At 44.0% G+C, this 12,400-nt stretch overlaps 2 protein-coding genes across 2 annotated transcripts; both read left to right on the top strand.

The window, feature by feature from the left end:
* Positions 1–4,951: 4,951 nt before the first annotated feature.
* Positions 4,952–5,449, top strand: LOC125519375 (SKP1-like protein 1A). Its single transcript, XM_048684205.1, has one exon. The coding sequence runs from the start codon at positions 4,952–4,954 to the stop codon at positions 5,447–5,449; it is 498 nt and encodes a 165-aa protein (XP_048540162.1).
* Positions 5,450–9,019: 3,570 nt separating this feature from the next.
* On the top strand, positions 9,020–10,411 carry LOC125519374 (alpha carbonic anhydrase 7-like). The gene is made up of 4 exons (XM_048684204.1): positions 9,020–9,137; positions 9,234–9,829; positions 9,993–10,046; positions 10,325–10,411. The coding sequence occupies exons 1-4, from the start codon at positions 9,020–9,022 to the stop codon at positions 10,409–10,411; spliced, it is 855 nt and encodes a 284-aa protein (XP_048540161.1).
* Positions 10,412–12,400: the final 1,989 nt, after the last annotated feature.

Genomic DNA, 12,400 nt, shown 5'->3' with positions numbered 1-12,400 from the left:
CTCTTTCACAGCAGTGATATGGGGGCCTCCCAACCCCTTTGTGATGTCGTCCACTGCTAGTTTGCAGCCACAGGCATTACCAAATGATTCGAAAATAGATCAGCCGCAAGTGGCAAGGTCTCTCAACATGCTATGGCCTCTAGTGATGTTGGATTATTGACACCAGGTAGAACAATAGCTGAAGACCCGAGGTACTGACCCATCATGAGACAAGCCGTCGTCTACATGGATTTTAACATGACCAATCGGAGGCGGTTTCCAAGCTCTTTGCACATTGACCACATGTGTGTGTCTCGCCGGATTGGTTGCAGTAGACTAGTTCATTTTTCAATGTCAATCGGCCCCGTCAGTTGAACGATGACGGACCCGAACAAAGAGCCCAACCCATGTGAGCTCATGGGGAGGAGGAGTTGACCCATCATTCGATTTGAGGCTTCGACGTGTTCGCCGGTTTTCCAGTTATTAAATCAGGTATTGGTTTGTCTCAAAAAAAATTCAGGCATTGGTGGAGGAAGATATGCTAATATCATGAGAGAAATCAATATCTCAGCACAGAGTTCCTTCCTGCTCCTTCATCTTCGAAGGACATGAGTCTAATATCAAGGCACATATAGCCTCCCTAAATTCGCTCTTAATCTTCCTGAAGGACGCTAGCCTATCGATATTCCCTGTATTACTGTAAACCATATTTTTTATCAATATAAATTGGATTGTGTTTAGCTTAAAAAAAAGAGTGATCTTGGTTTCTGGTTTGGCGGTCGGGATTGACAGGGATGGCTAAGGTTGTGGTGCTAATAGGTAAGGTTCGATTCTGACTTGTACTTTAATATTTATTTCTGACTTATTTAATGCTATTGTATTTTTAATCCCTGTTTAAAACTTAGGAACCAAAAAAAATCTTAGGATTGAAATATCACAGGAATTGTCTTGTTACCTGAATTCCTACATGAATTCAAAACACATGAATGCTCCAAAACTGCTATTTGGGCACTATATATAGGGAAAACTCAGAGATTGTAAACACCAGGAGAAGAAAACATGAGGTAAGACCTCATGTTTGCTTTCCTCCAAAATTTATATGAATTGGCTCATTCCATAGGAATCTTGGTAAGCTATTTCTTTGTTTTCAAATGGCATCATAAGAAGTTCTCCCATAGGAATTCAATCATCCAAAATTATCGTGCTTTTCTTTCCAAACAGGGGCATCACTTTATGGAAATGATAAAATCCGAATGTCTGATTTTTAACCATGCAAATCGAACATTTTTATGGCAATTTTAGTTGACGTGAGAATGGCAAGTTTATTAGTTACCACTTAGCAAGCATGACAATTTTCTGGCAAATAAAATTGAGGGTGGATTTGCAATGTTTATCAACTAAGCTAGCCAGGATCAAGAAATATAAATTGCCACAAAAAATATTAGATTTGCCATGGTGAAATCCCGAATGTCCGGGACTTATCGGCGTCCTAGCTTTATCTGTCCCAACCCCTTCTCATTGTAGGTTGTTTGTTACCAAAAAAATAGAACTATTTTGAAATAGATGACTCCATGGCCAATCTTTTTTGAATTTGTTATAAAATATTCATTTTTCCGAGGGATAAATCATTATTCTCAAGCTTGAATCTCAGTCGCCAACTCAAAAGTCATTATTCATATGATTGTTATTGTTTCCACCAAATCAATTCAACTAGGTGTGGGCTCATTAGATATGTCCTGACCACCATTTTCCTCAAACCGCATTTTACAGAAACATGACTGCACTTTTGGATATTCTGTGTCATGCTATATATATATATATATATATATATATATATATATATATATAAAAGAATATTGTTCCTTTTTCTGCCAGGCAAAGTGATTCGTCCAACATTTCATTCTTTTACCAAGCATCATTTCTTGAAACCCACCTTAACTGTCCCACCTTTTATTGACTTACCGAATAAACTTATATTTTCTTTGGTAAGCTAACAAATGATTATAGAAAATAAAATCCTAAAATATGGGCAGGTTAATCACAGGGCAGGATTTGGTAAATATTTATTTACATGTTCACATTACTATGGACTGGTAAATCATGGGCTAAAATAATAGAATATTTATACATGTTGCAATGCTCATGCAATTACCTAGTTACACCATTAAAAGTATTGCACTTTTGGACGTAGCGTGCATCATTTTATTTTCTTGGGTGAAGTTTATTTATTGCAATTGTTGTAGGAATCGAGAGAAACTAAAGAGTAAGCATAGTTAAAAGGAATTATAAATTCCCCGCGAAAAAAAGGGAAAAGGGGCTAAAATCTAGTAGGGTATCATTTATTTGAAAGAAAAATCTAGTAACAATTGGGTGAGAGAAAGAGGGGGGTGGAGGGGGGCTACCTCTTTTTTAACACCGCCAGGGCTACTTTGTCTAACACAATGCATTGCGCTGCCTTCACTTTCCTTCCATCTGATAAGCCGAACCAAAATAAGTGATGAATGATTTCAGCCCGGTCCATCTTAGCTGGTGAGCAAGTTCCCGACCCAACGATTGTCGATCCACGGGGCACAGCCAAGCGCCCCGTCTCGTCTCCCCGGGGGCAAATCGTGTCCGTCTCTCTTCTGACGACGAAAAAAGACCGGCGACAAAAGCCCCCTGTCCCAGGTGAGCATTCAGCCTACACCCCACTCCGATTTCTAGCATTTGAGTCTTTGAGCATTGTTGATATATTTTGTAGATTACGCATTTTATTTTACATTGTATAAATATTTTTAAATGTCACATTTTTTGTAAAGCGTGATTTTTTTGTAAATGTAGCATACATTTTGGTACAAAATATTTTCTTAATTACAAGAACATTTTTCCATTATATAACATTCTTTGAAAAATGCTGCGTACAATTTTTAGTGCCGGATCATTTTTGAATTTCACATGATTTTTCTGAATTGTACGAACATTTTCTAAAATTTCAGCGAACATTTTTTCACACTGCATGAACATTTTTTAAATGTGCGATGGGCACTTTTAGAAAAATAACTATTTTTTCGTAATATATGTATTGGTTATTTTTGAAAATATAAAAAAGAAAAAATATGTGTGTGACATCAGCATGACGAAACCACATGTCCACTTTATCACAACGCTATTTTCACAACCTGTTTGCTTCTCACGTGAGTTGAGTGACATGCTTGCTCTCTTTGTAAGCAGTATTAAAGAAAAGTTTGAGTTATTCATGGCTATAGTGCAACACCATACAATGCCACACAAAAAGACTAGCCAAAAAAAAAAACAATTGTATAGGGTGCGCAGAAAAATAAAACAGTGTTAGCAAATATATGTGAACATCATACAACAAAATGTATCACCATGCCATTCAACAAATAAACATAGAGCACATCCACTCCGTCAGGTAAAAATCATGGAGCAAATCCAACACATAATGCTAGAATCATTATCAGAATTAGTACTACATTGCTAGAATTGTTTTCTGAATCTTTAGTACCGAGGAAACATAAAAAAGATAGGAGGTTTAGATACACGTGAGCTTAAAAGTAATAGTCTCAAGTTCTTTCTAGGGAAAGAATAGTCTCAAGTTAATCATACAGATACGGGGAAGGCTTGTACGAGATCTCACATTAGGTGACATCGTAAGATCAACCCCAAAATTCATATTTATACATTTCAAAAAAACTAAAATTATTTGACAACATCCATGTAGGGTATATCTACAACTCCAAAAAAATTCAGCTCAAAACCCAGTACATTTGAAAATTCAAAAAAGACAAATTCAAATATGAATAGTGGCAGCTTTGACTATTCACGTCCAATTTTGTCCTTTTTGTTTCTATTAATGTAGGTCGCATTAGGAGCTGAAACTTTTTGAGGTTGACTATCAACCATTGTTGTGTATCTACAAACTTTTTGAGAATGTTTGTAGATTTTATTTTTTCAAAAAATCGATCATATTGATCTCACCTAATGTGAGATCTCTCACACAAGTCCCCCCCACAGATACACCCCATGTTTTTCATTTCATAAAATTACAAATTACAAATTTGATCTCCAGCTTGAGAAATAGAAGTAAAGATTCATCAGTCATATGGATGATTGGCCAAAGTCCAAGCAAGAGAAATGTAGATTGCATATGATAAATCCAAATGTAGATTGTATATGAATATCAATTTAATGGTGAATTGTATAAAGGTGTACAATACATGTCTCACACTTCAGATAAGGTAATTGTATTTTCCTTCGCTCTAGTGCAAGCGGCGGCAGATCTAATCTCTACCAGCTCCAGCGCTCAACCCGTGGGTTTTCCTCCCCTCTTTGACATATTTGATGGAGCTCCGGCGTACATTCTTGATGTCTCTTTGGGGCAGTGAGGCTAGGGTTTCTTCATGTGCGGACGGAGACCAATGGTGGCAGACACTTCAGATCAATTCAAGGTTCAACGGTGACGACTGCGGCTACGGGGCATCCGTCCTTAGGGGCAAGTGCATGAACTCTTCCCGACTATCATCGACAAGGTCAGACAAACTTCTGCAGGGGAGAAGCGACAACGGCACGTCGACAGCTCGTTCAGTGACGATACTGGTCGTACGGTGGTCCAGAGAACTTGATGTAATTTTCATTATGTTGGGATGCTTTGCACTTCTAGCTAGGGAACCTAGTAGATTTGGGCTCTTCTTCATAGAAGGAAAAAAAACGTGTCGTGACGTCATGCACTGTAACTTATACGTGCGCACTCTTGATTGATTATGTGAGATCATGACGATATCGGATAAGTGACCGACCGATCGATCGATCGATCTCGGAACCTGACTAACATATCGATTCGGTCTCTCGCTTCTTGCCTGTTGTGTGACCCTTTAAATATGGGAGCACCGAGCCCAACCTGAACCAAATCGATCCAAGCTTACGAGCTTTCCCTTCCCGATCGAGGAGAAATCAAGCAAGCGAATCAAGAACCATGGCTGATGCGACGCCAGCGGAAGCAAGCAGCAGCGGCGAGGCCGCGGGCGAGAAGAGCAATAAGAAGATCACGCTGATCAGCTCCGACGGCGAGAGCTTCGAGGTCACGGCGGAGGCGGCGGCCATGTCGCAGACCATCCACCACATGATGGAGGACAACTGCGTCGAGAACGGCGTCCCGCTGCCCAACGTGCCCTCCAAGATCCTCTTCAAGGTCATCGAGTACTGCAACAAGCACGTCTCCAGCGGCGAGCAGGACCTCAAGAGCTTCGACGCCAGCTTCATCAACGTCGACCAGGCCACGCTATACGACCTCATCCTCGCCGCCAACTATCTGGACGTCAAGGGGCTCCTGGAACTCTGCCTGCAGACGGTGGCCGACATGATCAAGGGCAAGACGGTCGAGGAGATACGCAAGACGTTCAACATCAAGTGCGACTTCACGCCAGAGGAGGAGGCCGAGATAAAAAAGGAGAACCAATGGGCCTTCGAGTAGACACGTCACCGCACGTCCTAGTAGAACATTTTTTTAATCTTCATCTGCAGCTGCTTAAGTCAAGTCTTTTGATGTTTTTCCTCTTCATTTAATTACTACACTATTTGGGCTAGTTTACTTGGTTGTTTGGCGCGGTAAAAACTGTATGATTATCGGATGCATAAATTATTCGTTAATATACTATGCTACTAGTATCTACTCCTATGAAATATGTGTGGCGTAATTAATTATCTATGAGATACTTCGTTTATATACATTGCCACATTTTCTCATCGGCAGTGGCAACCCTGAGCCCGCGTGGCTTTGACCGGGGCGATTCCCCCATGGCTTCGCACACAGGTGGCTGGCGGGTGTCAGTTTCTCCAACTTTAGTTGAATCGAGTGTAGCTACGCCCGGTTCTTGAGAAGGACAACTTTGCAACAACATTAGATACAAAAGACATCACTAAATATTTGCTAGAATAGTAAAACCAAAGAAAACAAAAACCACAAGTATGCATTTCAGAAGATTTCCAACTTCCAGAACTTCTCCCATAAGTTGGACTAATATCTTCTCCATGCATTCATTGTTGATCTGCGTATTCTTCATTTTGCATTCTTCTTTCTTCATCTTTGGTTCAAAAGAAGTAGACGTTGCTTCCCCTCTAGTTGCACATGCAGCCGCATCATTGCCTTCGATTGTACTAAGGTGCACTAAAATCTATTAAGTTTCTTTCTACAAACAAATCAATGTATTGGCCTTCCCAAAACCAAAATGAGCATCCATCATCCTACACAAAAGAATGAACAAGCTCAAAGTGAGCTACCGCAGTTGAACTAAAGAATGAGCTATGAAATGAGCTACCGCAAGTGCACGTACCCCGTCATTTTCGCATTTGAAGAACACCCATCCGGGGTGCTTCGGCGTGCCCGAAGTGAGCCGCAACACTTTCCGCATGCAGTCGTCGCACTCTATGAGCGGCATCGGCAAGCCACAAAGACACTACGCGAGCGCCGAGCCCGGTCGACGGCCGGAAGAATCCATGCCCGCAAACCTTCGGCGGCGGCGGGTGGATGAACCCGTACCTGCATGCGGCGATGCACCCTTGCCTGGGCTGCGGGAGAGGCTCCCCGACCACTCCATCGCTTGGGGCAGCAACCGGCGGCCCATGATGAAGTGCCGCAGATCTGCATATCCGGCAGCCCGCCGACGCAGGGGAGGGGGGGAGGGGAGGCCTCGTGCGCGTGGCATCCTTCTGGCGTGCTCCCGCCGGCTGCTTTCGCCGGAATCTTGGGTGGCGGCCGGCGGCGGCGCGAGGGGGGGAGAGGAGAGGTGGTTGGTGAGGGAAAGTGCAGGATGAAATGCCCCCCCACCAACCGCTTCCGCTTATATACAGGGCATCGCAGCCGCGGGGAAACCCACGTTTTCCCGTGTTGGGGTTGGGATTTTGCCGCGCCCCCTAAAATTTTTTACGGACCGGGGCGGGATGCGAGGTCTGATCGGGCTGGTTTTTCCGCTCCAACTCGCATTTTGGCGGTTATTTACGGGTCGGGGCGAGATGCGGGGTCTGCTATAGTTGCTCTTATAGTATGGGGTGGAGAGGCGATGATGCTTCTCTGGTATAAGGTAATAAGGATCAGGTCGTCACCATCGACAACTTCTTCTAGGAAGAGGACATGTACACAAAGATTCTACTCAACGTACAGCTCCCCTTACAATGCTAGCAGTGCTATATGTTTTTAGTATAGAGTGTAGTGATATTTACCCGGGGGTCAGTGACGGAGCGTGACACAAAAGTAACTAGTGGCCAAATTCCAAGCCCAAAATGCTAGCACATGCCGAATAACTGAATAAGCAAATTGTCTCACATGGGCTACCATTTACTAATTTTAATGGGCCAAAACCTTTTTTTTTTGCGGGAAGACCATGCCATTGCTCGGTATGATCTCTAAGAGGCTCTGCCCTACCGGGGGAGGACGGTTTATGAATGTTACTATGGTTTATTTATTCAGTAGTTGATTTGTATTTTGTGTTCGATTCATATGTATCACTATTGTTATTCATTTCTTGGATGCAATTAATTAGCATAGGCCAACCAAAATAGAAAAACACATAAGGTTGCATTTTTTTAGGATATCGGCCTTCTTTCCTACGGGGCATTAAACTCCTTTTCATGTAACAAAATATAAGCCTTTTCTCCATGGTTGTTAAACCACAACTTAGTTTCTTCACAATCTAATTTGGCAAATTTTAGCATGCTCCCTCTTACTTCCACTTCTCACATGAGAGGTAAGAGTTGATTAGATCTGAACCATTAATTTGATTAAGTAGTGATCAGATTTGCTCTTACCTTCTTACCTCCCATATGAAAAGAGGGATGTTAAAAGTACTCATCTAATTTAGTCCACTTGCCTAGAGACACAAAGCTAATATATTGCGTTTGATAGATACTCCCTCCGTTCCCAAATATTTGTCTTTCTAGCCATTTCAAATGGTTACAACATACGGATGTATGTAGACATATTTTAGAGTGTAGGTTCATTCATTTTACTTCATATGTAGTCACTTGTTGAAATCTCTAGAAAGACAAATATTTAGGAACGGAGGAAGTACATGATTGGAGGAAGTATACAAAAAAACACGATTGGAACCCTGTGACAGAATTGTAGCCAAGCAAAATATTTATCTTACTATGTTAGTACTATTGACCAAGTCCAAAGTTCCTCTAATTGAATATGTAAAAGAAATCAGATGCCAACATGAACTCACATGAACATCAATGAGGAACGAGCATTGATTACCATCTGGAGGTGGAGACGATTACACACAGCTTCTGCCTGCACTAGAATTAGTACCATTGGCGAATAGTCAATTACCCCTGGTGCTAGAACTTCACTTTGGTGCTACAAATTGTGGCATAGATCGAACTGATGTAAAAACTTGGCTAATATGATGCAAACCACGTTTGGATACAAAAGCGGCGCTAACTAGGCTGACCTGTGTGCCACAGGTCCACTCTCAGTGACCGGAAGGCATGGAGGGAGGCGTGTGCTGTAGCCTGTTTTTCGCAAAAACAGCCTCAATTTTTTTAATTTCTCATACAAAAGGTCCGAGGGTATTTTTGGACAATAACATGCCACACGTCATTCAGTGGCTCAAAGCGGGACCCGTGCCACGGAGGCAAGCCTAGTCAGCGCCGCTTTCATATTCAAATGTGATTTGCACCGTATTTGGACGCCAGAGCCATGAAGTTACACCAATTCAGATTAATTTTGCCACATCAATCTCGCCTTTTGTTATTAGCTCCGAATGCAACACATCGATTTAGTTCAGAGTCGAGGAACAACCAGAACACATCTCGGCTGTTCTTATATTTGCTCTGACTTTTGATGTGTGAACGTACGTCAAGTACCTACGACGTACGTAGCAGGTTAGCTTGCAGTTACCTAACGCGGCCGGCCATGCACGCCTGACCCGTGCCATTCTCCTCGACGTCCTCGTAGTATATATGCAGCACCAGCTCCACACACGACTCATCAGCTCGGCGAGCAAACCAAAGAGGCAGCAAAGACTAGGAGGAGACGCACAACATGCATCCATGTCGGGACCTCCACCTCCACCTCGCCGTCTCGGCAACGGCGGTGCTCTTCTTCTCCGCCTCCGTCATCCTCTCGGCCGTCCCTGCAGCCAGAGCCCAGCAGGAAACCGGTACGATGAACTCGGTCACCCTCCGTCGATCGATCCATCCATTCATCGATATAATCCCCAATTCCCCATTGCCTTCATGTCTTATGTCCGTTGCAGAGCACGAGGAAGAGTTCAGCTACTCGCCGGACGCGGAGAACGGGCCGGCGCACTGGGGCCAGATCAAGGCGGAGTGGTCGGCGTGTGGCAACGGGGAGATGCAGTCGCCCATCGACCTCGCCGGGCCGCGTGTGACCCTGGTGCGCCGCCTCGGCCACCTCAACCACTCCTACGCCCCCGCCAACGCATCCGTCGTCAACCGCGGCCACGACATCATGGTGCGGTTCGAGGGCGACGCCGGGAGCGTGTCCATCGACGGCACGGCGTACCACCTCCGGCAGCTGCACTGGCACGCGCCCACGGAGCACAGCGTCAACGGCCGCCGGTACGACATGGAGCTCCACATGGTGCACCAGAGCGCCAAGAACAAGACCGCCGTCATCGGCGTCTTCTACGAGATCGGCGCCCGCGACGCCTTCCTGCACAAGCTGGAGCCATACCTGGAGATGATCGCCAAGCAGCCGGAGAGGGAGGAGAAGGTGGGCGTGGTGGACGCCAGGGGTGCCAGGGGGAGGGCCAGCGTGTACTACCGCTACATGGGCTCCCTCACCACCCCGCCATGCACCCAAGGGGTCATCTGGACCATCGTCAAGCGGGTAGGTTTCCTTCCCGCAGCCATTGTTTTCTCTAGCTTGGCCGTTGGCACGGTGATATAGTAGTACTACTATATTTTCTTCACTTTGGTTACATCATATGCATGGTTGGTGCATGCATGGTGAGGGAATTGATTCTTTCTGAAACTTCTCTCTGGTTCAACAGGTTCGTACCGTGTCGCGGCATCAGCTTGAGCTTCTACGAGAGGCCGTCCACGACGTAAGGATTTCTTTTTACCAACGCAGTTTCATTCTGTTTCCTAGAATCCTCTTCATGGAAGCGAGCATTTCGACTCGACATACAGATCCCTATCATCCTGATGCACTAAACTCTGTCTTTAATTCGGTTGACCAAAAACATGGCTAAAATGCCAAAGCCACATGAAAGCTGCCTTCAGCTCGGTTGATCTCAACTCAACCGTGGACTAACATTTAATTGAGTCAGTGTAAAGAAAGAAGGGAAATCTCGGACTGATTTTCCTTCCATCGTACGTGCAGGAAATGGAGAAGAACGCGAGGCCGCGTCAGGAGGTGAACAGCAGAGACATCAGCATGTTCTGGCCCATCCAGCAGAATAAACACTGACTATCACAGTCGGTTCTCTGCTTAATTAGAGTTTCGTAGTACTTCAACAACCTGAGAGATGAAGTCAATTGTACCAAATTATTGTAGACCTCCTTTCCTCCTCAAAAAAGGTCTCTTCCTCCTTCCGCCGGTGCTGCCGCCGATCCACCCCACCTCTGATAGCCTTTGGGCCATGGAGGTGTGGAGGATCTCGGCCCCCCGCTAGCAGGAGGGACCCCGTTCTCGTTTTTGTTAGGTTCAAATCTTGGTTGGGGCTGTGTAGTGATGGCGGTGTCCCTCAGTAGGAATAATGTCTCCCACGTCTAATCTCCGCCCTGATGGTGCAAATAGCGTCGTTGGAGGGCTTGTGGAGGTGTGTCTCTGTCGGATATTGCGGGATTCGGTCGGTGTTGGTCCTTGGTGGATCTATTTGGATCCAGTTTGTGTTCGTCTTTGTTCGTGTGCTTACAAGTTTGATCTTTCCGATCTATAACTCTCTTCATCGGCGATGGTTGCTGTTCTGGTGCGCTGGTCCTTTGGGGCCTTAGCACGACGACTTCTCGACTGCCTACTACAATAAGGTTTGCCTACCTCCGGTGAGGGAGGAGCGATGACGGCGGCGCGCCTTCGGCTTGCTCTTGTGATTGTAGTCGTTGCTAGGTGGCCAATGGATCTGGTTGTAATTTTTATTACCTCTAAAGTTCTCTATACTGCCATGATTGATGAATAGTTTGAAAATTTCTCTCACAAAACAAAAAAGAAAAACAACCTGCGTACATGTGATTATAGAACTGCAATTTGTTTTGTTCTATTTGTACATGTCGATTTCCCGCAAAATAAATAAATTGTACATGTCGAGGCCCTGTATATGGGTAACTGAATAAAGGAGCACGACCAGTTCGTGTCCATGCATATATGTTGATGTTGGGTTGGGTCCTACTTCAACATGATTATTGTTTGGTAGTGGATCGATAGCTCGTCCAACTGCCACTGCCTTTAAAAATGGAAAAACTGTCAAACATTTGGTTACCCATGGTTGACATTCGTATCGGGGACTGGCTGAAATAATAAGACCATTCGACTGCCGGTAGCATGGTGCTGTCTCCCTGATGATCATGCAAGGACTTGTTAATAATCAGGTAACTCTTGCAACTGCAACTGCCGTTAAGATTGGAAAAACCTGGCAAGGATTTGATTATGGTTGACCATCCAGCTAGCTGCTGACTGCTTGAAGAATCATGCAAGGAATAGTTTTGCTGTGATTGAATTTCTCTGTTTGCAACCATTGGTAGAGCTCAAGAAAGGATAAGTAAAAATATCTCCGAATGTTATCAACCTAATATTCCTGATTCCATTTGGCTATTAGTTTTCGTAAGGGTCAGGTTGCTTTTAAGATAAACTTGAGGGGTGTCAGCCTTACCAGTTGCTATCCCTGGTACGCTGAATGATTTCATTGAACATTAATTATCACTCATCTATATGGTCGCTCAGGGGAGTACGAGTTAACAAAGTACACAAAGAAGGGTTTGGTGGTGAAACCCCTGAAAATTAAGATGGGTGTCAAGTGTCAACTGCCAAGGTAAATACACTAGTTAGTAGAAAGTCGTAATGTTTCTCTGCATAAGCCTTGTGTTTTGTGACTTGTGTCTCTCTGACAACTACATACTTGGTTCTGTTGTTGTGCAAAATAAAACAGCAAACTACCTACTTGGCTTTGGTTTTACCTCAAACCACTTTGTGGGACCGCAGCAGCTCACCTAATGTTTGTGTGTCCCATAGAAAATTCAAGTAATTAGTCTCATATCAACAAAATCATTTCATTTTTAAAGTTTTCAGAGGTAGTGATATATACTTTTCTCAAACGTGCATTAAGAAATGGATCTACTTCATAAGATCTTGTTATGAATTATCCTGATGGTCCCGAGTGAAAATCCCGTTAAAAACATATTTTTTCAAATTTATTGTTGTTTTAGTTCATATCTTACAATTTGTGTGTGTCAAATTTACACT

Source organism: Triticum urartu, chromosome 7 (genome assembly GCF_003073215.2).
Source record: "Triticum urartu cultivar G1812 chromosome 7, Tu2.1, whole genome shotgun sequence".
NCBI lineage: Eukaryota > Viridiplantae > Streptophyta > Magnoliopsida > Poales > Poaceae > Triticum > Triticum urartu.
The sequence above is the reverse complement of the archived record's forward strand: the minus strand, read 5'-3'. Positions and strand labels throughout refer to the sequence as shown.

What these genes read in the sequence shown, in the direction of transcription:
- LOC125519375 (XM_048684205.1), top strand. Translation starts at nt 4,952, where the DNA reads ATGGCTGATGCGACGCCAGCGGAAGCAAGCAGCAGCGGCGAGGCCGCG.
- LOC125519374 (XM_048684204.1), top strand. Translation starts at nt 9,020, where the DNA reads ATGCATCCATGTCGGGACCTCCACCTCCACCTCGCCGTCTCGGCAACG. An exon ending in TCTGGACCATCGTCAAGCGG is followed by an intron (nt 9,830 to 9,992) that starts GTAGGTTTCCTT and finishes CTGGTTCAACAG; the next exon opens with GTTCGTACCGTGTCGCGGCA. An exon ending in TACGAGAGGCCGTCCACGAC is followed by an intron (nt 10,047 to 10,324) that starts GTAAGGATTTCT and finishes TCGTACGTGCAG; the next exon opens with GAAATGGAGAAGAACGCGAG.